At 45.5% G+C, this 25,795-nt stretch overlaps 1 protein-coding gene across 1 annotated transcript in view; it reads left to right on the top strand.

Annotated features, from left to right (window-relative positions):
* Positions 1-1,309: 1,309 nt before the first annotated feature.
* slc25a13 (solute carrier family 25 member 13) overlaps positions 1,310-25,795 on the top strand; it is a gene marked incomplete at both ends in the record, with an annotated part of 54,549 nt that continues 30,063 nt past the window's right edge. The window contains 7 exons of the mRNA XM_080018533.1: positions 1,310-1,321; positions 2,572-2,625; positions 2,753-2,895; positions 10,940-11,055; positions 16,894-17,033; positions 21,576-21,722; positions 23,694-23,832. Coding sequence (XP_079874659.1) covers positions 1,310-1,321; positions 2,572-2,625; positions 2,753-2,895; positions 10,940-11,055; positions 16,894-17,033; positions 21,576-21,722; positions 23,694-23,832 — 751 coding nt within the window. The remainder of the gene's footprint in view (positions 1,322-2,571; positions 2,626-2,752; positions 2,896-10,939; positions 11,056-16,893; positions 17,034-21,575; positions 21,723-23,693; positions 23,833-25,795) is intronic.

Here is a 25,795-nt window from a genome sequence, read left to right as displayed (position 1 = left end):
TTTTTCCAATAAGCCAAGGACTCCGTGCTATCAATATTTGGAGGGGATGCGGGAAATGCCCTGGCGAAGGCCATTTTGCGAGGAGCAGAGTGCCTGCTGGGAAAAATACAGTGGTTCATGCTGGGTCTCAGGGAAGCTGAAAAACCACCGGCGAAAGGCTATGAATTATTTTGAGCGCAAAATGGATTTTCTTTGAAGGCTGTCGGGCCATTAGAGCCCTTTTGCTCCCTTTTAAATTGTTTTTATGCTGTGAGTAATGTTAACCTTTGCTTTTGTAGTCATGAAATTCTCACTCCACCTTTTTCCCTCCTGGCACAAAGCTTACAGATGGGCTGGAAACGCTGGACATAAAAGTATAGGAAGCATGAAGACGGGGCGTGAGGATGGAGCTAACGCCTTTACTCTAAATTATCTCCCACTTCCATTGTGGTGCTTTATTCCCTGTTGCTGTAAAGTATTTTTTTTTTTAATATCAAATACATACAGTGCAAAGAAAATCTGCACTTTGTGGGAGATAAGATAGTAAATACGGAACAATGTTACCAACCCCCCCACCCCCACCCCTCTCCCAAATGTAATTTACTTTTAGTTTTATCAACTAGATTTGAATAAAACACGCACGCACGCACGCACGCACGCAGACGATGGCACTGACCAGTCGTGATAACTGACTCGCGAACGATTCCTTCACAGCGAACAAAGGTTTGAAATGACTCGGCAGCAGAGGCCTTACGCAGATGCCATCTTAGGGTGGGCATTGGGATTCCTTGGGCGGGCAACAACAAAACAGTTGTTTTTCATCAAATAGAGTATGCAAACAAAGGCATGGTTTAATAGTTTCATTTTGAGAAGTGTGCACTCATGGACTTCGTGTTGAACGCGGCTAATACACACTCGCCATCACAATAAGTCATTTTGACACGAGTCAATTATGATCGTTTTTCCCACACACAAACCACCCTGAAAGAATGCTGAAAGAGCCTTAAGGCTGAACTGCTTTTGAGATCCGCAGTGCATAACATTTCGAGGGAGTGAAATGTTGCGCTGAAACGACTCTCCCGACAAACGGCGAGATGGAACGGCTCTCTCTCTCTCTCTCTCTCTCTCTCTCTGCTGAGCGACACGCCAGGGACCGACTCTTCAGAAGGGGTCGAGCCGCTCACCGGCGCCGCCCCTGGCCCCGCGCCACGTGCGCCGCTCTCGCCGCTCTCGCCTCCCTCCACTGCGCCGGCGCAATCTCCGTCTCCATGGCAACGTGGTCAAGCGCAAGGAAGTGACCGAGGGTACTTGACAGTAAAGCTTGCTTAGCATGGCGGCAAAGGTAATCTTACTTTTATCATTGTTGTTATTATTATTATTATTATTATTATTTTAACAAACAGGTGGTGCTCCTTCGACCTGGTAGTAATGAGTGGAGCCGTATAAATGCATCTTTAACAGTGGTATGCTAATTAAGGTTTGTTAGGTAAGAGGACGTGCCGGAGGTTAACACTAACCGCCCTGCGATGACATTGGGGCTTTAAGAGCAGGCAGCAGGCGAGGGAGGCAACTCATAATCTTATTTGCTATCTACCTACATGCCTACTACTGAATTAAATACCATTTGACCGCGCATGACGAAAGTGATCCAACTAATGCATCGTCGAAACTGATGCCGGGTGAAACAGTCTTCTTATCCGCCCTAGTTATTCACAGAAAGAAGAAGCTGTTTGACCCTCACCACTTTTGCTTTCCAGACTCTTATTTCTTCTCCTGTGGAGGGCCTCCCTTTAATAGGCTATGGCACTGGTTCCCAACGTGGGGTCCGCGGACCTCCCAGGGGTCCATCAAGAGGTCTTAGGGGGTCCCCCAGCAAAAGTATTAGTATTTCATTTATCGACATTAGCGTTGTTAGAAAATGTACAGCAATGACTGTTTTGATCGTAGTTCCACTGTTATCTCCCTACAGTGTAGACAGGTATGGAAGTACGGACTAAATTATATCGAACAATAAAAATCTTCTTAGATTCGGGTTCCGGAGATAAAATCGTATGGATTTGGGTCCCTGTGGCCTCACGCTTAATCGGATTGAGGGTCCTTGATATGAAAAAGGATGATAATAAGGGTGTGTACATTCCCCCCCTTAAACCTGTGTTCTAGAAATGAAATAAAGAAAGAAAGAAATTATGTCAAATAAAAATCTTGCATTTCGTTGGTCAAATTGTGCAGCCTTTTTCTGTGCGGCGTATCTTATTATGTTGCAACAACGAGACCTCAAATCATCACTTTCACGGTTTGTCCTTTGTCCTTTGAGACTGAGTCAACAATGGCGTTGGTTAATTCGTATCTTGACAAAGGGTTCCCAAACTGGGGTATGTGGCTCTCTACAGGGTCATCAAGCGAATTGCAGGAGGTCCAATTGGTCAATTACAACAGCGCTAAATCACACCTGTTCATGTCCAATACGATGGTGCACGATGAAGCATGCCATTGAGATAGCACCGTCTATGGGTGCTGGGCTCATGTTGTGAAAGTTGTTAAATTGTGAACTTGTACCTTTTAATATATTTTGTGCTTGTTCCCATTTTTCAGGTCGTTCTACCAAGGAGGGCTGAACCTACTGAGCTGAAAGCTATCTTTGAAAAGGTTAGGCTTGTATGATGTTTTTTTTCCCCATCATTTTGGGGATTTCCTTTTTCGTTTCCCCTATTGATTAAGCGGATAGAATTATATTGTGAATACATTGTGGCCTTTTCTTTTTGACCACTTGCAGTATGCCAGCATCAAAAAGAACGATGACCACTTCATGTCACCGGAGGATTTTGTGAGCCGTTTCCTCCATGCCCACACGGAGGTCAGGCTGTCGGAAGAGGCTACGGCGCTACTGGCCGGGGTTGTGGACCAGAAGAAGGATGGGTCTGTATTCTGCTTCAGGAATGCTATATCATACAGAAGTATACTAGGCCGACAATACTAAAGCCTCTAAGAGGCACAAATGATGTGGGATTGAACATCGGTCTCAAAACATTGAAAACCAAAGATGTGTGGTATATTATACCTATTTTGGTGCATAATGACTGCAAAAAGATAAAACAAAAAACAATTAAAGTGATCATCGGGGAATCTTACAGGTTCTCTGGTGAATCAGAATCTCAGAAATTGCAAATGAAGCCTATATAGATAAATATACTGTGTATACAAGCATATACCAAGATAACCAATGTATGCTTATGGGGGACTCCTGTTGGAGCTGTGGGTGCATTGATTATGTACGCCTTTGATTTCGTTTTTTCTTTTAGTGACCACCCTTCCAACATCATTTTGAATCCTATAAACAAATGGTTAACTGAGTCCTTTGGTGTAAAAAATGCGTAGCATGCTTTTATATTTGAATTATTTAGCGAGAAGACATCAAACATTTTCAGCCGTTTTTTTCCCTCTTCTTTTATAAATTCACCCCTAATTTCAACCCCCCCCGCCCCCCAAACTGCGCTACCCCTGTTTTTTTACATTAATATGTATGCATTTAATGATACATAATGATAGGTAATAAAATGTTAGGCTACGTCAAAAATAAGAAGAGAACAACACATCTCTATGGTAACCACCTGGGCTTGTACAAAGAGCAAAGTGCACATGGCAACGTCATTTCACGTTATTATGTCCGCTCCGAGGAGAGAGAGAGAGGGTGTGTGTGTGCGTGCACGTGTGTCTGTAGCGAGGGAAGGGAGGTTGTTATAGGGTTTCATAAGAGTGGGGGAAAAAAAGGCATACACACTCATCCACGTTCACACACTCACACACACGCACGCACACGCACGTGCACGTGCATATGCACTGTAATTGCCGTGCTATTCAGAAGCACTCCCATGCATTGTGCGGCTTTAGAGCAGGATAAATGGTGGCCGTGGCACCAGGGTTATTAAGGGGATATCTATGAGGAACCCATGGCCCGGGCTTTGTATATAAACCTCATTTTGGTTTTGCGGAGGGGATTTGCAATGATATGGGGGCAAAATGAAAAAAAAAAAAAAAAGTCAGTTTTTTTCCATCAGGGTTGTTCCACATAATACAGCACATGACACGGACCTTGGGTTTTGGACGCGGCCTATTTGTTTACGGTTGACATTGTTGGGGGCCTGTCACAATGCTGACAATTATTTTATGTACCCGAAATACGTCTCATTCTGCGTGAGCCCGAAGCAAAACAAGATGATTATACCATAGTAGCCGGCTCTTGCAAATGGAAATGTTAATGGGTATAGAGGAGAGCAAACGGCCACATCAGCTCTCTAATGTAAGCTGGAATCACAGACGTATTGTTTTTGAAGCACGCGGCACGCTGTCCTTTTGTGAAAGGAACCAGCGGCAAGAAAACAAACCACTTTAGCAACTGTATTTTGATCCGGCGCACCCGGTCGCATGCAAACAACCCGTAAACAATACATCTTGGCGGGTACACGTGTCTAATACCACGATGCAAAATTGTGCCTTCTGCTGTTTCCAAGCCAGGTACGACTCTATTCCAGCAAGATGAGTCAGGTGTAATAGATTAAATCTGTGCACGTGCGCTTTCCAACGTGCGTTTTTAAAGTGAAAGAATGAGTGTGTGTGTGTGTGTGTGTCTGTGTGTCTGTGTGTGTGTGTGTGTGTGTGTGTGTCTGTGTTTGCGTGAGTCTGCATTCGGAATTAAACAACATAATGCATTCCTCTGCCTCCTCCTCTCTGACTTTGTAAATCAAGGGATATAGTGACAGCGGCACCCACATGTTCCGCCAAAATCACCTTGCTCCCTATTTTTTCCGCGGAGAGAGGGAGAGAGACAGAGAGAGAGAGAGAGTTAGATGGATAGACAGACAGGGGGCTGTGGAGCACAGTCATTTCTTAGTGCCGGAGAATCAGCCATTTGCTGCACGTTTGTGCTTACAGCCGCCACAAATACCAAGATGGAGGTTCACTCATCTTATTTAAATTCTCTATCACTTTTCACGTTGTGCTTCCCGATCTATCTATCTATCTATCTATCTATCTATCTATCTATCTATCTATCTATCTATCTATCTATCTATCTATCTATCTATCTATCTATCTATCTATCTATCTATCTGTCTATCTGTCTATCTGTCTATCTGTCTCTCTATCTATCTCTCTATCTATCTATCTATCTATCTGTCTCTCTATCTATCTCTCTATCTATCTATCTATCTATCTATCTATCTATCTATCTATCTATCTATCTATCTATCTATCTATCTATCTATCTATCTATCTATCTATCTATCTATCTATCTATCTATCTATCTATCTATCTATCTATCTATCTGTCTGTCTGTCTAACTATCTATCTGTCTGTCTCTCTATCCCCACCTCCCTATCTTTCCCTTCCCTAACCCACTAAACCTGGAACCAGGATCTTCCTTCCTCTCCTCTGCTTTTTCCCCCGTCAATATTTTTTCACTCAGCTGCCTCTTCCTCCTTCCTGTGCTTGATAAGAGCGGCCTCTGCAAGTGTGAAAAATAGGCTTCCCGAGGTAAAAACATAATAAAGAAAGAAAGAAAGAAAGAGGAAAAAAAACCCTTTGTTTAAGAGAGCGTGCTGGGAAAATAGTAGTTTGCCGGCTCGCGGGTGTCCTCAGGAAAAGATTCCGGCAGTTAGCGCTCACCTCCGTAGGGGAATGTCTGCGAGGGTATGTTTGTGTGTGTGTGCGTGTGTGTGTGTGTGTGTGTGTGTGTGTGTGTGTGTGTGTGTGTGTGCGTGTGTGTGTGTGTGTGTGTGCGTGTGCGTGCGTGGGTGCGAGCGTGCGTGTGTGCGTGTGCATGAGTGAGCATTAGGTGGGTGGAAGGCTGTCAGTACCAACTCTACGATGCGGGGACAGGGGGATTATTGAAGCTCCTCTGCCTCCCTGCCCCCCATCCATCCCTCTGTCTGACTATCCCCAAACCAACACACTACATTTACAGCACTTGTAAACAGTATTTCCGAGGCTTGTTTTTTTCCCGCTCGGGGGTGTGTATTTAGCCCCCTGCTGGGAATTGACGATGGTGAAATGCTGGTTGACAAAGACATGATATAAAAAAAAAAAAGGATATATGGAAAGATTTCTGGGGAGAACCAATCGCCGACGACTCACTCTGAGTCAGAGGTTGAGGTTAAAGGTAACATCAAGTCTCCGCCGTGAAATACCCTTCGTCCCCACGTCTCCATGTTGGTTTTGTGATCCTGATTCCATCGGGCGGTTCGATTCGGTTTTGTTCGGTTCGGTTTCGGGGAAGCTCTCGGACATGATCTGATCCCCATCCGCGTCATACATCGGCAGTCTTTCGTAGCCCCCGTCCCAAGATTCGGCAAACCCCTTGAGAGTGCTCTATGTCTACCGCAGATGAGTCAGGCCTCCGTGCTGCGTCCGGGGCCGGTTTGGATTCACGCCACATGAGTTGATGGTTGGAAGATGCTGTCGGTTTGATTTGATTATGGAGTGGCTCCTCGGGGTCCGTGGCTTCTCCTCTCGTGGTAATTGTCTCCTAGTCGTCACGGCGCTGCTAATCAACCATCATGGGCCTCGTCCTCTGCCAGGACTATATGGGCTAGCCTAACTAGCCTATGTCATTGACTGATACGTCCATTAATGGGTTTGTCCTGTGGTGTGTGTGTGTGTGTGTGTGTGTGTGTGTGTGTGTGTGTGTGCGCGTGTGTGTGTGTGTTTGCTGTTAAGATGCCCCCTTGGATTTATTTTGGTCTTCTTGAATAACGATAATATGCTCATTATCCTCGACTAGGAAACCCTAGACTGGGCAAAAAGCAGACATGGAAACTGAGAAAAACCTTCAAAAATTAAACAAATGAGTCAGCTCCGTCCATTTGGGAATCTTGATTCTGTCAATCTTTGTCTACCTGCTGGAGACAAAGATTGACAAGATTGATTGTGTCGTCATTTCTCCATCTCATTTCACTATCTGTGTTTCCTTATAAGCTACATTGACTCGTGTGCCCCTTCCACCGACTTGCAAACAGCACGCTTCATTTTTAAATCACCCAAGTCCTTTGTTATTAAAACTATTATAATTCACTGGGAAGCAGAGAGAAAAGGCACTGCATACTTTGTTATTATTTTATCTTCTCATTGAATTGCATGTTGAATGTTATTACAGGTTAATTACCATACCGTTCAATTAAATGAATTGCATAATGTTTAGTATGACATCAGAATAAAATTGCTGTTTTTCAAATAAATGTTCCATAAACAGGAAACATTATGGGAAAAGTTTGTATTACATTATTTCATTCAATTAGACTGTATATTGTCAAAATATCTTATATATATCTTCTATATGTTAATAATCTATTACATGTTCATCATTTCAAGATACTAAAAATACATTTAGATTATAAACAACAGATATAACAACACAATAACAATAACAAATATTGCTGCAATAAACAGGGTCCAGTTTAGTCATGTTGTGTGCGTTCAACAGTTTTTCAGGTTCTTTGAAACGCAGCCCAATTTTCCGAGTTTCCGTGAACGCAATTTATTTGTTGAGTTTTTTAATAAAAATATGAAATCATATTACATTTTCAGTAAGTTAAGTTTCCATGAAATGCGAAAAACTTTTATATATATATTTTACCCACAGATATTTCTGTGGGTAATTACCATTGCATGGCTTGTGCTGACCCCATTTAAACAATCATTTTTATTATTTTTTAAATTAATCAGGCCGAGTAATGTGGACCACGGGTTTAAAATATCAATTTAACAGATCTACTGTCATCTACCATATAAATACACACTTAATCTATAGTTTGGTCATTTCTAAAGACTTCAAAGTGACCGAGTCTAGACCGCACACTGGACTGGACATTCTCAATCGAAATCTGTGCATTTATAGTAAATAATATGATGACGTCATAAAGCATCTTATTGTAAACCTCATCTTGTCCAATTTTGAAAGAAGACCAACTGAATATTTCGGGTCAAATGTTCTTGTTTTTTCACTAATATCTGCTCCCTGTGTTGATCCATTTGGATGAAATTTAAGCCACGAGATGCTTGTGATACACCGATTTAAATGAAAGATGTGTTCCATAGTTTTAGCGGGTTCAGATGTACTGGCTCGTCTGTGTTAAAATCACTCAAAATGTGGTCGGATTTTTGCTAATATCTGCTCCGTATGGAGATCGATTTGGGTAAAACGTCAACCACGAGCTCTTTGTGATAGCGCATTTTAAGCAAGACGTAAACCGTGTTTGTGTGTGTGTGTGTTGTGTGCTGAAGTTGTTGTTCCAGATAGTTTTAGGCTTCAAAAGGGGCTGCCGAACAATAACAATATTTGTATTGTACTGTACTGTAATTTTTTACGCTGCGCGTTGTTTAATCTAATTGTCATCTGTGAATACTTTTGCTAAAAAATTGTCAAACATAATAAAGGTTAATAGTAATAATACAATACTTTTGTAAGTCACTTTGTAACTTTGCATGGTTAGGAGTTTGTACCTTATATGTCCAATCGCGACTGTATCTGCAGGATGCATGGATTATTTACTTTGCCACACATGGATAATTGCAATCAGACAAAAAACAAGGGTAAATTGCACTCAGCTGAAAGTCCAATCGGTGAACAGGCCGATTTGAGCCGATAACGCTGCCTGCCGGAGCCGACAGCAATCCACAGAGAGCTCAGTGTCCTGGCTATCTCCTCCGGAGTGCAGGGGTTCACTCGTAACGGCCTGGTAGACTGCAGTGCTATCACGTGATCTGTGTACGTCAAGTTGCGCATGCGTGCAAGGATTTATCGTCTGTGGTGGTGGTGCCATCTTGGTGAGGTAGTGATTGTTGATCACAAACTTCTTCCACAATGCTGAACCGATCTGGATGAAACTCGAACGACGCCATGTTGGAACTCTCCTGAATACAAATCGCATTCAGATTTTCTCTGTGCATTTGTTGGATCTATGAGATCCATGAAAGTCTGACTTCAGTCACATACAGTATGCACGTGCTGGCGGTTTGTGGCGGTTACAGTTTTTTACTAAATTATTCCACAATAATGGACCGATCTGAATCAAACTTGGACAACGGCATATTGCAATTGCCCCAAATACAAATGTTTTCTCTCTCTTGTCTGTGAGTGCAGCGGATTAAGGAGATCCATAAACTCCTTATGTCAGTTTTTCATTAATAAAAACAATAGGGCCCCTTCAAGGCTGGACCCCTAATGAAGTTATGCAGTTATGATAATGATAAAATAGTAAACGTATCACCCATCATTGTTGTAAGTTGGAGACAAAACTGATGACAGATAGATAAAGACAGATTGAGTGCAATGTTCAGAACTCTACTTTCTCAGGTATAACTTATATCTTCCCGTTGACTTGTTTTATTTGCCTCACATCCGCAAATCTACACACGTTGTCATCTAAATGTGAAAGCGCGCACACACACACGCACACACACACACACGCGCACACACACGCGCACACACACGCGCACACACACGCGCACACACACACACACACACACACACACACACATACAGCCCATAACCAAGTCCAAACACAAACGCTGTGGAATTATATCAGTAAGTAACATAATTAATTAGCGTGACAAGGAAAATGTAATCAGGACTATCTCCGTGGAAATTGAAATAGATTTAATAGATCAACGCTCTGGGGACAGACAGCTCAGTTAGTGCCGACCCCCACCCCCTACTGACCCCTTCTGTAATTATCACATCCATTTGGGAAAAAAATGCATCGAGGATGCCATTTGTGGCGACTCAGAGCCATGGTCTGATCGAGATCCCCACACACACACACACACACTTGTGGCCCTGAGGAATCTCCCATGGGGGGTTTCCGGTACATACAGTATTTTAGCGCTTTTTTGTTTGTTTATTTACCTATATGTGTTGTTGTGAGGAGGTGGCAATGTTGAATAAAAACTCTTGAGAGAGAGCGAGAGAGAGAGAGAGAGAGAGGGTGATCAGGGGTTCATTAGTTTCCCAACACGACGCAGCTCACATTGTATTAAGTTGTTATTGGGGGGATTTCCTTCTCTGGCTCCCACCACAGCCCCGCTTGTTTAAAATGGCACGGGGAAATGTAAAACTTCACATTCAAGCACTTTTTTCTTTTTGTATAGTTGGCTCTCGGTGCCAGCTGCCGATTCGGACTGGCAACCCACACTGAGCTTTTTAAAAAACGTCTTTATTTTTTCTATCCGTCACGCTGAATGAAATTAAGAAATAACATGGAATAATAGACTACTGGATAGGGGAGTTTCAGGGTTGGTGAGGGTTGAAAGGTGCCGTTTCAGCATGCTAAGACAATGATCACAGTGTCGCAGTAACGCAGTAAATTAATTAGTTATATTCGGTGATAATTAAAGGTCTTTGTTGAGCGTCACAAAACCATGTCATGGATACAATGGATACCCATTCTGACTTTAAATATGAATATGAGTCTGAAATTAAAGGCCAAAAATATGGTTATAATTCTTGAGACCGCCTGGCATTACTGTGCACCTGTTGCTCCTCAGAGAAATCGATGAGCACGGGTTAAATCACCCATCCCCACAAACACATGAGGAGGCCTTTGTCACGACAACGTTCTATCTGCTCCCGGCTTGTTACATCTTGCCACTCTCTTCAATAAAATGGTTTGTCTTCAACATCATTGCCTGTGTCCCTGTGTCGGGGAGCCCGCGAAAGTCACTTTGGTGGGGTGTGGCAGGAGAACTGCCACAGAGATCTAAACTTATAGCTGCTCCAATATCGGCATCTTTTTCTGACATGCACTGTTCTGACAACTTCTGGAGGTGTTATATTATCGTATCTTAATATTGGTTCACAAATCCAGTAATGAGACTCCAGCTCCAGTGACAAAATGGTGTCTAGTATGACCTTCTTCTTCACCTTCTCCCTTCTCCACGGTCCTATCTCTCCCTCTCTCCGTTTCTCAGGTTGATCTCCTTCCAGGAGTTTGTGGCGTTCGAGTCGGTGCTGTGCGCCCCGGATGCCCTCTTCATGGTCGCCTTCCTCTTGTTCGACAGAACCGGAAACGGAACGGCCACTTTTGGTAGGTAGCCCGGCCCGACACTTTGAGATAAGATAAGATAAGATAAGATAAGATGGGGTGGGATGGGATGGGATGGGATGGGATAGGATAGGACAGGATAAAATAAGATAGGGAGATTCAGGGAGATCTGTGATAGACACGTAAAGTTTTGACGAGGCTAAGGATAGGCTAGCTTCAGTTCAGTTCCTTATTGTCCCACAAGGACAATAAGGAACAATTAGTTTGCAGCAGAAATACACCATAACACAAGCGATAAGACAGCAGGACATGCAAGACGTGATGGACTCATTAGAACATAAAATAATACAAAAGCAAAATAGTTTGGCCAGGATCGACCCTTGCGCTTTATCCGACCATAAGAAATGGTTGGTAAGGAAAGTGCTACCATGCAGTGTACAAATTAAGCACCAAAGCACAATTGTAAACCTATAATTTGGGGCCCAGGTTCAGAGTGGCTGCATACCTATTGCTCGTTGGTTGGTCCTACGAGCAACATGTAAAACCTCCATCCCCCCACTACACTCAAGAGAGAAGCCCTTGTCAAGACACATGTCCATCTGCTCCTGGGCTTATTCCAATTAGTCCACCCTCTACAATTAACTGGTGCGTCTACAACCCCGTCATCTGTGTCTCTGTGCCGGAGGTCCTTGAAAACACCACTTGGGTGACGTGTGGTAGGCGAAACGGCCACACTGGCACCTGAAGAGGCACTCTCCGGCAGGAGGAAGGGACACAGCAGCAGCCCTCTCCCGACTGGCAGCAGCAGCATCCAGGTTGTCCGGCGGAGGACCGGGGTAGAAGCAGCCACAGTAACCACCACAGGTAACTGCTGGCAGCAAGCTACTCCGCCCAGCAGCCACCGCCGGTATCATCCAGCAGCCCAGCAGCCAAGTCTGACCACGCCTTCACCAGCCAGCACAGCAGCCCGAGGCCCGACACTCCGGCAGGGAGGAGGAGGCAGTCTGTTGTAGCCTTGGGGAAAGGAAGTCGGTCGACCATGGTGCTCCAGGGAACCTGGAAGGGGACCAGTTAATTTTTTTGGACATTTGTTGGTCTAAGGTATCGGAACCCTGTTTCAGAGTCTGGTGTTTTCTTATTTTAAGGTATAGGAACCCTGCGTCCAAGTCTGCCCTTTTCAGGTATAGCAACCCTGTTTCAGAGTCTGTATTTTAAGCATTTCTTTTTTTTTTTGCTCTGTGCTTGGTGGTGGTGGTGGTGGTGGTGGGGGGTGTTAGGCTTCGGCTAGATATTCTCCCTGGCCCCAGTTTGGGGTCGGTGTATGTGGTGTGAGGTAGGTGTGGTTTGAGCAGCCACACCTGACCTGGGTCTATGTAATTGGGGCCAAGGATCAGAGTGGCTGCATACTTGTTGCTCGTTGGTTGGTCTAACGAGCAACAGGTAAAACCTCCATCCCCACACACACTCAGGGGAGGAGCCCTGTCATGACACATCTCCATCTGCTGCTGGGCTTATTCCAACTAGCCCACTCTCTACAATAAACTGGTGCCCTATCATCTGTGTCTCTGTGCCGGAGGTCCCTGAAAACGCCACTTGGGTGGTGTGTGGTAGGCGACACTGCCACAATGATGACTTATTTTTGTCCCCCAGTTTTGCTTTCCCCCCATCAAACCAATGTATTTTCCCTCCAAAACGAATGACAGGTGACATCATAAAGAGGAGGTGACATTATTAAGGCCTTCAGAGGAACTCAATTCAAGCTGGTAAAGTATGATAATATTTATTACAGATAATTTGATGTTTGATGGGATTTGTAAAGCATAACCTAGCCATCCTGTCACTGATAATAGATAGAGAAAACAGTTTTTTAAAGAAATTCTTTGTGACATTTATTAAAAAAAATGAGTTAAATATGGGTGGGTAAATATGTTTTCTTAAAATGTATCAATGGAATGGCCTTCTTGTCTTATCTTAGAAGTGGAATTCTCGTCCCTAATTGTGACCCTGTTAGCTGTGGAAGGGGCTGGGTGGGGGTGACTCTGGTGGCAGGGGACTATTTGTCTGTTTGGGTGGAGGTTGTTAGGGTGGATTTTGGTGGTGGGGGAGGGTGTCTCTGATTGGCACCGGAGCTCGGGAGCCCGGAGCCCAGGAGGTTTGAGGGGGAAAACGTTTGCACCCCCATTTGCCTAATTGATTTAAACAAGCCTAATGCCGTGCTTCTGTAGGTGTGGAGGTGCATTAGTTGCTGATTTGAAATGCGCCACACATGTCGCACGCCCAAACGGGCGGGGGGTTGGTGTAAGTGAATTTTATTTTAATTGTCGCCGTCGACGGGGAGTAAGATCATGGTGGCTGATTAAATATGCACATATGTAAATTTTCATATTTAAAAGGCCCGATTAGGATGACGTCGGTGTGGTGGCAATTAAAAGGTCTGTTGTTTTTCTGCCTCTCCCAAAGGTTAATGAACATCCCGACACTGCGCATGGCGCGAGGCTCACGCCCAAGTGGAAAATTGCACGAAAAACATTATGGCGCATTATGATGCCCCGCAAACACCGGCTGCAGTGTGTGACACTCGCATCCAGTGACCAGTCCGCGGAATAACTCACTGCGGAGATTATGGACTTGTCAGTTGCTTTATTGTGATAAATGACAGAATTTCTCTCTCTTCTTGCCCTCTCTCGCAGTTCTCTTTGGCGGCCATTAGATTAAAGGGCCTCTTCGGGTTCACCCATATAACAACTCCCCGCTTTATTACCTATTAAACGTATTCATTGCCGTGGCTTACGGTTGCATTAAAGCCCTGTTTATTTTTCCAGGCGGCAAATGGCCGTGCTCAGATTTATTTTTTTTATTTCATTTTTTTCCCACTCTTGTAAAGCCATTTACTATTTGATAATAACCCGAGTAATTTCTGCGAAAACTCAGGCGGCAGCGCACCAGATTTTAAAGGTTTGAATGCAGCTTTTTTTGAGCCTCGCAAAAAAAATAAATCCATAATTTGGGGTGGTGGGCGGGAGGTATATTGAGTTCATAAAACAGCAACATCTGAAAGAAGTGTACGAAAGAGAATTGTACCTCAGCCAGAAAGATTTGACGAATGAAAAAAAAAAACAAAAAAGAAAAAGAAGAACAAGAGTGCTGAGTGTTGACAGGTCTATAAAAGCCGATAATATAAACGCTGGACTCTGCGCATACGTATCCTTTAAGGAGTTAGAGGCCATATATTTATTGCCTCATTAAGGCGTAAAAAGAAAAGAGGAAAAAAATAGAAATAGTTGTTCCAAAAAGGGTATGGTTCAGCCGTATTGAAAATCCCCTCCCTCTCCCTCTCTTTCTCTCTGTGAAATTGTTTCTTCCCCCTCTTCCTTCAGGAGCGCGGTGTGTTGGGTAATAAGAAACAGGTCGCTCTATTGCCTTGTTTTTGTTTCTTTAGTAAGGCTGTAATTTGGGACTCATGTTCAGTGTCTTCAGAGGCTCAGAGGAGCGCTGTGCCGGCGAAGAGGGGGAAGAAGAAAAGGAAGCGAAAGAAAGAGAAGAATGCAGATGCCAACGAACCTTTTAAAAAAACAACAACCCAAAAACAACAAAAATGACTGTTCTTTCCGTCACCGAAGACCCCCGTTTAGGAATTTCACGTCCTAATCCTGATCAACCACAACATGATTTCTCTCCGTGGAATTGGTCGTGTCAAAAAAATCACTGCTAACGCCTAAAAGGCAGGAAACGCAAGCAATTTTTCGATTTGCTTAAGCTGGGTTTACAAACACGCAAACCAGATGTTGTTTGGTCCCTTGTCGGAGCCACCGAGGGAGAAGGTTTTTGTACATGTATTGTCAAGTCACTTTTCCCGGTGAAGACCGAGAGGATGTCTACAGTCATTAACCACAGAAATGGTGTCTTATTTGGGGATAATATACAGTAATATACTAAAAAGTATATGCATACATATAAGACTTTTGACCTTTATCTAACCTCTATTCAGTGCTCAGCGACACCTTTTGTGTTCAATATATTCAATTTGAATTTGACATTTTTTATATCCAGGAACCTTAAAGGGGCAATAGAGAACTTTTTTGCTTTAACGTATCATTATGAAGTTAATGTTGATTGCACAGTGTAATGGCTATAGAATAATGACACCATCAGAGTTTAGATTGGTTCCCTATAAGCCTCTATGACTATGCATTTCGGACTGCCACTGGATATGAACTCCCAGGAAAATGAAGGATTTATGGCTGTGCGTCACAGGAAGTACTTTAACAATCAGTGGAAATGGTGGATGGTGGAACAATGTACTCCAGGTAGATCATAAACTCTTGAATATAAAAACGACTCATTGAAATCGGTTGAGAAATGTAAATGTTATGGTCTTCTATTTGTTTACAGGCCAGTCTTGCCCGTTCCAATATGGCAGAGACGTTGATGTATCGCAGCAATGAGCTGAAGTAGTCATTGTGGCTTCTATGTATATACAGTATGTCTATGATTGCTCAACCAAAAGAAATGAAATGAAAGCTGCAAGCAGTGATGACCGGGTCCGGTCGGTTGGACACAAGTTTGAAGTCGATCCGATAAATCGCCTCGGAGGATTTCGTGAAAGTACGGAGCATGAAAATGACCAAAAAGTGACAAAAAGGTCACGTAGACAGTGCCCTTTTCGAACATGAAATTCAATGCTTTTAATAACTTTAAATTGTGAAGGTGTCTTGTAGACGCTCGCCAAGTTTGAAGTCGATACGATAAATCGCCTAGGAAGGGTTTGCAAAAGTACAAAGCATGAAAATGACCAAAACAGACCGCAGTTTGACTAAAAAATTAATAATAAATAAATAAATCAATAAAAAAGTATTAATTTTAATTCATTTAATTAAATATAGCCGACTTCTTGTTGAGTTTCGGTCATTGCGGAAATAAAAACATTTTTAAGTCTAGTGATGGTACATACTGTATGTGTACCGAATTTTGTGAATTTTCATGGAAAAACAACTGAAAACAAGGTTTGAATTTTTTTAATTTTCTAGGGGCGGCCATATTGCCACACCCATACATGGGAACCATAGAATATCAAATGACACACTGGGACTCACGAGTGTGCAAAGTTTCGTGAGTTTTCGAGTATCTTAAGGCCCTAAAAAAGCCTACTCAGAAAGGCTGAATAATCGGAAGAAGAGGAATAAACGGAGCAATAACAATAATTTATTTCGGGCTCGGACCCGAATTAAACTAAAATTGTGATTGTGTGCAATTTCAATTTACCTCTTCAGTGAACACGCTTCTTTCTTCTCTCATATTTACAAAGTGGCGTTGATCATTTACACGGAGTACTCTGAGGAAAACGTAAAGTGATCCGGTTGTCTTTACAATAGCGGCCAACAAGTTGTCTATTGCCCCTCTAATTTGCTACACATTTGTCCACGAACCCTGTTTGACAACATTCTGTCTCTGGAACCCCAATTTAGAAGATTTGAATTGTTAGGTATGAGATAACAGTGAAACTAGGATCAAAACAGTCTTTATTGTACCTTCTCTAACGGTAAAGTTTAACGATTAATCATTTTGCTGGGGACCCCCTGGAACCTCTCGAAGGACCCCCTGAGGGTCCCCAGACCCCGTGTTGAGAACCACCGCCATAGTCTATACAAGGGATGCTCTCAACAGGAGAAAATATTAGAGTCCGGAAAGTTGTCTTAAGAGTTGAATAGCTTCATGGTGGATATTATAATAACTTAGGGTTAGGGTTAGGGTCAGGCAGCCCTTGGAACCTCCTGGGGGTCCGCGGACGCCACATTGGGAACCACTGCAGTCGGGACAGGTTTCCTCCCGATGCCGTGTGACTTTGAGTGCGGTTTGTGTCCTGTGTGTTGTCCTGTGCAGAGGATGTGAAGCAGGTCTTCAGCCAGACCTCCATCCACCAGCACATCCCCTTCAACTGGGACTGCGAGTTCATGCGACTGCACTTTGGCACCGGGCGCACCAAGCAGCTGAGCTACGGCGAGTTCACCCAGTTTCTCCTGGTGAGTCCACTCCCTCCTTCACACACACACGCACACACACATACACACACACACACACACACACACACGAACATGCATGAAGTCCAATCGTCTTTCTTTCTTTCCCTCTTTCTTTCTTTCTCGAAAGAAACATTTTAATTATGTATCAAGATTGGTCATTTTGTGTCAGGGTATTTGTACTTTCGTTGAAGTAAAAGGTCTGAGTACTTGTTCCACTACTGCCTGTTGGAACCTAGACAGAGGCAATCAGCACAGAGCATCCCTTCATATCTAGACTCACCTGGGCGATCACAAGTCCGGAACCAAACAAAAAACACATTGCACACGCAGGCACGCGTACACACACACACACACACACACACACGCACACACACACACACACACGCGCACACACACACACACACGCACACTCTGTACCTTCTGATTTTCCCTGGTACTATATCTTTCAAACACGGCGCTCCACATTGAGCAGATTAGCCATTTATGAAACGCTGCGGTTTCATGCTCGCGGTGTTTTCCGCATTTGTTTTCCATTAGCCGACACACACCTAGCGCCGCCTATTCTAAGACAGGTAGAGACACAGTCGTACCTCCATAAATAGTATAGTACCAGCGGTGCCGGAACATTCCTAGTGTACTTGTGGTGTGCGAGCCATTTTCCAATATGATGTCTAGACTAAAATCGGGCCTAAGCAGGGAGAGGCGGGGGCGGCTCTGGGAGAGAAGGCCCGAGCCGTGCCAAGTTTGCATCTACACTCACCATGTATCTGAATGAGCTTTTTATATTGCACTTAACTTAGACCAGATGGCTGACACACAATGGGCACTATGGGATATGTTTTGTGTGCGTGTGCGTGTTGGATGTAAGCATACTTGTGCATAGTTGTTACTTTGTTTGTATCTCACTATACATCTCTATTTGTCTGTCTGTGCGGGAGTGAGAGTTGCTTTTATCCTTCTTGATATCTCTGCGTGGTGTGTCTGCACAGGAGTGCAAACCAAAAGTGGTGCTGCGGCCGGTAGACGTGTACTCTGCATTTACGACGGATCCGGTCGCCTTCTCGGTGGTTACCAGCTCCGGCGGCGGCGGCGGCACTCGTTGCTCAACACTGAACACACACTGCACTGGATTCGATCATTCTCATTGCTGCTAAGGCTGTAAAGTCTGGCCAGGGAAACACTGTTCCTGGACATGAGAAGCCCTCTCTTCTTGTTGCCAGAGATGTTTTTCTTTCTTCCAAGAGCTGCGCTCGTTTGATGCCGGGAAAATCTAGCATTTCATCTTTGAATGTCATGATTGGAGACTGTTCCTTTTTCCCGTGTGACTTGAAAACTTGATTAACTTCTTTTGGACTATTTTGTCTGAAACAGAGTTCCACATGAAGTTGGATTATTTAGGCCACCATTTGATGTACAGCAATTGACAAATACCAACAGATGTAAAGGTTGTTGACTGTAAAGTTGGACGGGGGGAATTGTCTCAGTGGCGTTTAATCCACTGCAGTGACAATGTACTCAATGCTCTGTGTATTAGTTCACCATGTCTCCTCAATGAAGTCCTTCTACAAAACCGATGCCAATTTTAATAAGAGACAATTCAGCTCTTAGACAAACACAGGTTCTAACAGCCAACCACACAGCACCATAGCGGATCATTTTCCCTTTCCGGGACTTTTCCGCACGCATCCAGTTATTTTTTTTACAATTCCCTATCTTCCTCCCCACCCTAGAAGAATGTTCCCATCCTTTTTACTCCCTCCCCGCTCTGCCGTACATGTATGTGTTTATTGTGTTTTTCGCCCGTGATAACCGCGGCGCTGCCAGATGCTCACAAGATGGGATTATCAGGGAAAACGTTTGCGGCGCACATTTCTCACAAAGGCTCTCTCTGGCCAATTACTGATTTGATGGAAGCCAGAGATTCTTACCAATTACACGCATTTTTCCCGTCTCACATGTGGATGGCGGCCAAAAGGCTCGGCCTGCGTTGTCAGAACCGTGCCGCATAATGGCATCGCCGACGTTTTGGGGAAGTGGCGTGTCGGCGAACATATTAGAAACGCTGGCGATACCAAGGTGTGACTCCACGGGCTTCCAACAAATCCTCGGCGAACAAAAAAAACAAAACCTTGACGGAGCGATTTCATAACGTCGGCTTTCATTGGCCACGGGCCAGGCTTTGGCGTCACCGTGCAGATGGTCAGACAGTCCCTCCCCGTCGTGAGAATCGGGGATCGGATTGGAGAAAGAGAGAAACAGAGGGAAGAAAAGGAGGTGTGTTATGCGTTCTGAGGGCAAATAAAGTGACCGGCGAAGGCCTCTTGTCTAAAACTCCCCCGCTCGCAGCCCTCCCTCGCTCCTCTCTCCAAATAAAAAAACCCTCACACAGTTGCAACAAGTTAAGTTTTTAAGAGGCTGAGAATATAACCCCCCCCCCCCACACACCTCCTCCACCTCCTCCACCTCCTCCACCACCATGGAACACAGTTGTTTTGTTGTTGTGTGCGGTCGGCGTGCGGCTCTCCAAATTCTCGACTCGTCCGGCTCAAGAGTTGGGAATGGGATTTATTTTCCCTCTCCTTGTTCTCTTTTTTCCTCCACTCGGACACGCACGCACGCACGCACGCACGCACGCACGCACGCACGCACGCCATAAATGACAAGCAAATACTTTTCATCTCGTTCTCCCCTTTGTTTTTGGCTTTTAAGATGCAGCTCCTCTCCTCCCTCTCCTCCTCCCCTGGGTTTTATTCCTCCGCCCGAGCGTTCTGAACTACTCGGAAACAAAGCGCGAGAGAGATTGAGTCAGACGGTCCTGAAGGCTGACACCAAAATATCTCACCTTGTTTACTAAGTGCGTGTTAATGGGCCTCTGTTTCGCAAATTTGTTTTCTGTGCCTGGTCGCCGGGGCGATTCCCCCTCCGCACTCCGGGGTGATACCGGTGATACCCGCTCCACTGCAATTCCTCCCCGGTCTTTGCTCGGTTTTGTACAAATGTCAGCTCCCCCCTCCATTTTCCGGGGGGGGGTGGGGGGGGGGTGGCATCTTTTCTCTCAGGCACACTGGATGGAGAACGACACCAGCCCCAAAAAAGTGGCCGAAGACCCTGCGCTCACATCCTGCCAAACGATACGTCACCAACCCAATTTTTTGAGGTTTCGTGGCGATGCCTCTTTCTCCTCTCCATTTCAGCCTTTGGTCATCAAAACAAATGGGTATGATTTAGCGCTGCATTCTCCTATGATATTTGGGATTTTGACCTCAGCCAGCCCCCGAAAACAATCCCGCCGTTGCTTATTCTATTAATGATGCCTCACGCAAACTGGAAACCACTGACGTTGCAACTCACCGCTCGCCGTATCTGCGTTCACCATCTTGAGAATCCACATTTCTCGTTCTTGGTTTCACAGTGTGGACTTCACCAAAGCTGTGAGCAGCATTTAACTTCACATCCACTCAGGTCTCAACTTGATTATAGCACCCAAAGGACACATTCAACGTCATTAAACCACCATGAATGTCAAACGTAATAAAGTTCAATGCAAGGCGCTCTCGGTTGCTAATCTAGGATACGAATTATGTACGTTATATAACATACAACCAATACATACAGATTAATGTATCAGTTTGGGATAAAGTAAGTAAATTTAAGACTGTTTGTGAGCTGTGGTCTTGGGAGTTTGTCGAGCCGTAGTGGGCTTGGAGCAAAGGTGAGTTTTGTCTTCTTGCCGTTGTTGAACGAGGCCCCGTGCGAGGGCCCGGGATCCTTCGCCGGCGGCCGCTCTCGTCCTTCTCGTCAGCGAGTCCCGCCGCAAGTGAGTCGACGGCACAACATGCCGACGCCGACCCGTTGTCCGCCTCCCCCTCGTGGCGCTTGCTCCGGTGTGGCTCCTTTTGCCGCGGCGTAGCCTCTCGACGTGCCGCTTGCTGCTGCCGAGGTGTTGTGTGTCAGCGGTTTGTTTACTACCTGTCTCCGTAGGCTTGTGGTTACAGGTACCGATAATGGCTGTCAATTCCACAGGTCTTCCGGGAGCTCCCCTTACCGCAGCCTGCTGTTGTCCCTCCGGACCTGTGTGTGTGTGTGTGTGTGTGTGTGTGTGTATCAGAGGAGGGGATAAGTGAGCAGTTGGGTGATTATATAGGTTGCTTGTGCCTGTGTGTGTGTGGCAGGGGGTATCACCTGAGTGTAATAAATTAGGGATTTGGGATGTTGGGAGAACCCAGGTGATGTCCCTCATCTGGTGGGCACAGCACTACTATCTCCCTGTGCCTGAGAGGGGGTGAGGGGTTGAAAATCCAACCAAGGATGATTTCATGTGTTTTGTGTTTGGGTGTCCTCTCAATCCCAGGTGTTACGTGTACACTTAAAGTTTGCCGATGACACCGTGCTATGATGTCATCACTGACCGTTCACACTACCAGCGTCAGAAGATCTGTTTAGGTTTGATTCCCCCCCGCATGTGCATTTCGGTTATCAGCTAACCCTCTCGCCCCCCCCCCCTCACCACACGTTTTTTTTTTTGGGGGCGGGGGGTGGCAGGAGATGCAGCTGGAGCATGCACGGCAGGCCTTCGTGCAGCGGGACCGGGCCCACAGCGGCTCCATCTCGGCGCTGGACTTCAGGGACATCATGGTCACCATCCGGCCGCACGTGCTCACACCCTTCGTGGACGAGTGCCTGGTGGCGGTGCGTCTTTGTGTTTTCTCTCTCTCGCTCTCTCGCTCTCTCTCTCTTGCGCTTTTGTCCTTTTTTTCTCTCCATCGCCCCATGCGTCTCCTCTGCCCTCCTGCCTCTCTCTCTCTCTCTCTCTCTCTCTCGTTCTCTTTCTCATCCCTGTGTGCCTCATTTGCAAATCTGCTGTTTTGCCTGTTTGTCATCTCCCTGCTCTTCATCCTTCCCTTGTATTCTGCTTCTCATCTGTCCCTTACTACTGACCTCCTTTGCTCTCTCTCGCTCTCTCTCTCTCCCTCCCTCCTCCCTCTCTCTTTCTCCCCCTCTCTTTCTCTCTCTCTCCTTTCCCTACTATGTCATTAAATCTAACCTCTGGCAGCATGGAAGCCAAGCACACCAACTGAATGGGAAGATAGAAACAGACCAAAGCTTCATATTCATTGTCTCCTCTGTGTGTGTGTGTGTGTGTGTGTGTATGTGTGTGTACGTGTGTATGTGTGCTTGTGTGTGTGTGTGTGTGCATGTGTGTATGGGTGTATCTGCTGTACATTTCTGATTGTAACTGCAAGATGGTTGTTTCTCTTTGTTTGCTTGTGCTTCTCCTAGTTGGCTCCTGGTTTTGTTTGCATGTTTGCTGTGTGTATGTGTGTGTGTGTGCGTGTGTGCGTGGGTGCGTGTGTGTGTGTGTGTGTGTGTGTGTGTGTGTGTGTGTGTGTTTATGTCCATGCCCCATTTCATAAACACCTTGTAGACTCTATTATTTTCTCAATGGTGTTTACTTCACCGACCAGTCGTCTGGTTGTGACGTTAGCGAACACACAAATACGCACACATGCACAAATAGGCGCACACACACACACACACACACACACACAGACACACACACGCGATCACAGTCATGCAGGCAGTAGACCATGGACACAATCAAGGCAGCAAGTCAAGAGCAGCCTCTAATTCACTGACCAGAAAGGATAAATGGTCAACAGCATCCCTCTTCACCCAAGCATTATTCTCTCCCACCTTCCGCATTAGCGTACAAATCTTTTTTGGGTGGTGTTTGGCTGGGGGGCGGGGGGCAGGAGACATTCAAATGTGTCTTTCTGGCGGCCCTGTTTCGTCCACTGCTGGAGCCAAACACACACAGGCACACACACACACACACACTCACGCACAGCCTGTAGCAGCCTCCCCTAATGTGTCTGTAAAGCAAACAGTGCCATCTAGTGAAGGTGAAGCTCCAGAAATCTCCATTTCACCCCCCACCCCCCACCCCCATCCAACCTATCGAAAAAGGCAAAAACGCCTTTTCTTCAATCTCCCGACCCCAATCTACTCAAAATACTCCAAATCATTCATGGAATCCGCACATATCTAAACTGACAGGCTCACAGCCGCCTTTTAGTAAAGCTTGTCCGCGATGGAGTCGGCATCGCACACGAAGGTGGTTGTTGCCGGTTTGGAACATCCTGCTATTTTTAAATCTTTACCTTGTTCTGTTTTTTCTTGTGTGTGTGTGTGTGTGTGTGTGTGTGTGTGTGTGTGTGTGTGTGTGTGTGTGTGTGTGTGTGTGTTGTTTTTCCCCCCTTTACTGCTTCCTTCTCCTCATAAAGAGTTAGTTAATTAAACACCCTGAGAACGCCGGTCGTGTGATGGAAATAAAACAAAACCCTTAATGGTTGGACTGGCTTTACCTCCCCCGGGCTCGGCAAGCACCAGGTTTTCATCAGAATGTGTGTTGGCGGCATGTAGACTGTCCGGTGAGGCTTCAATTGGACAGCGGTGTTTTAAGATATTTAGTGGTTTCTCCTTCAACGTTTGTCCTCTTAGGGTCAGGGAAGCGCGTTAGAGACTGTGTCTGCTTAAGACTTGCTTAAGACCACATGGACACCGTGCGATGACATGACATGTTCAAAGCCAGGACCTTAATTAATCTGTCCCCTAAACCCTCCCATACCTCCATCCGTCCATCCATACGTCCATTTTTAGGTTGCGGGAGGCACCACGTCCCACCAGGTGAGCTTCTCTTACTTCAACGGCTTCAACTCTCTGCTCAACAACATGGAGCTGATCAGGAAGATCTACAGCACGCTGGCCGGACACCGCCGGGACCTGGAGGTCACCAAAGGTACAAGCCGACATAAACACACACTGACTCACACACACACCCATCCGCAACGCACACAACCAAATAACCAAAATAAACAAACACATGACCAGTCCACATGGATCTCTACACACACACAGCCTTTCATGCTTGTACGGGGCATTGTATATGCGCTAATCTGATGTTGTGATGTGTGTGTGTGTGTGTGTGTGTGTGTGTGTGTGTGTGTGTGTGTGTGTGTGAAAGAGAGGAGGGTGGGGTCTTGTTTTGGGGTTGTTTAGTCATCCTCCTCCCCCAGTGGCGTGAGACGTACTCGATCCCACCCAACACATGTGCTGCACAAACACAATCCTCAGTGACCGCTCTCTCTTATCTGCCACACATCCTCCCTCACACTAGTTTGGACTTGACGATTTGGTAGAAGTTTTGTACTTTACGTTGTCATTGATTTGACTTTTTAGCGTCCACCCAGGTTCTAATTTTGCCATTTTCTTCAGATGTTAAAAGCTGAAATCCTTTCAAACTAATCTCATCTTTTCAAAACGTTCCTTCCGTCCAGAAGAGGGAGTTACGTGAGGGTTTAAGCTCTGATCGTCAGAGACTTGGGGTTTTGCAATGGCCGCCTCTTCCTTGCGATTAACGCTCGTTTTACGCTTCTCAGTAAGCTCCAGGATAGTGTGTATCTTAGCCTGCTGGGTGACCTTCCTTTCCACTTCCTCCATGTGGTCCAGGTTCAGGGTTGGGGTAGGGGGTGCGAGACAAGGAGGGAGCTTGTTGGTTCCCCATTGCCGCCACCACACGGAGACGTCGTGGTAACTCTGATAACTTTGTCTCTATACTCATCGGAGGGTGAACTAGACTTGACGGAGAAACTCATTTTCGGCTTCTCTATCTCTCTATCTCTGTTTTTGTCTTTCTCGCTCTGTGTCTGGCACCGGGTTCTCCTCACATTGCCCCGGGTCCCGGTGAAGGACCCGTGATGCTATCTGGGGCCTTATCGGGGGCGGAGACCACAGTGGACCCAGACCATGTACCCACATACTCCCAAGGCTGTTCCCACAGTGGCTGGCCAAGCCCGCTGTGGCTGGGTTTGGCCAGGGCCATGGTGGCCCCCAGCCAGCCAGACCTCCACTCCCCAAGTCATTAAGGGCCCCTTGGGGCCGCATGAATGCGCAGCTCCATGTCCCACCGACAGAGCCTAACACACACACATACACACACACACACACACACACACACACACACGCACACACACACACACACACACACACACACCCCACACACTCTCTGCGTTCATACATGTGATGTTCCCATACTCACATTGGATACAGTTATACAAATATATAAATATGCTAATAGGGACAAGTTTGCCCACATACAGAAGTCAAGCAAAAAGCCCTTATATTTGGACATTTTATACAAAAGCAACTCAATGTGTTTTCACATGAAAAGACAACAAAAATATACACACATGCTGATTGGTTCAGTGTGTGTGATAAACTGTTTTTCCTTGAGGCAAAGGTTAGTCGTCCATGTAAACCCCAGTGAGTGCATGTTTTTGCACATGGTTGAAAGCGTGTGTGCATCAATGCACAAATACACATTTGTTTGTTTGTTTGGCTATGCCCTTGCGCATACGTACCTCTGTGTGTTTGTTTGTTTGTTTGTGTGTGTGTGAGCGTTCATGGCGTGAGGGAATGCTACTGAATTCTTAACAGGGTCAGTGAAGACAGGCTCACCAATGCTCAATAAGTGAATCAGTGAATAAGTGAACGTTTTTGTCAACATTGTTATTGGAATGAAATCACCACACAAACACACAGTGCTGACAAACCAGAGGACAGTTAAATATGTGTGTTTCTTAGCCTGTCGGGTTAAACGTCTATAGTCCAGGGCATTTCACAAACAGGTAGGCAATTGTCCGGCTTGAGTAAAGGCTGGTCAAGTGTGTGTGTGTGTGTGTGTGTGTGTGTGTGTGTGTGTG

The sequence above is a fragment of the Zeus faber genome (genome assembly GCF_960531495.2).
Source record: "Zeus faber genome assembly, chromosome: 1".
In the NCBI taxonomy this organism is placed as follows: domain Eukaryota; kingdom Metazoa; phylum Chordata; class Actinopteri; order Zeiformes; family Zeidae; genus Zeus; species Zeus faber.
The sequence above is the reverse complement of the archived record's forward strand: the minus strand, read 5'-3'. Positions and strand labels throughout refer to the sequence as shown.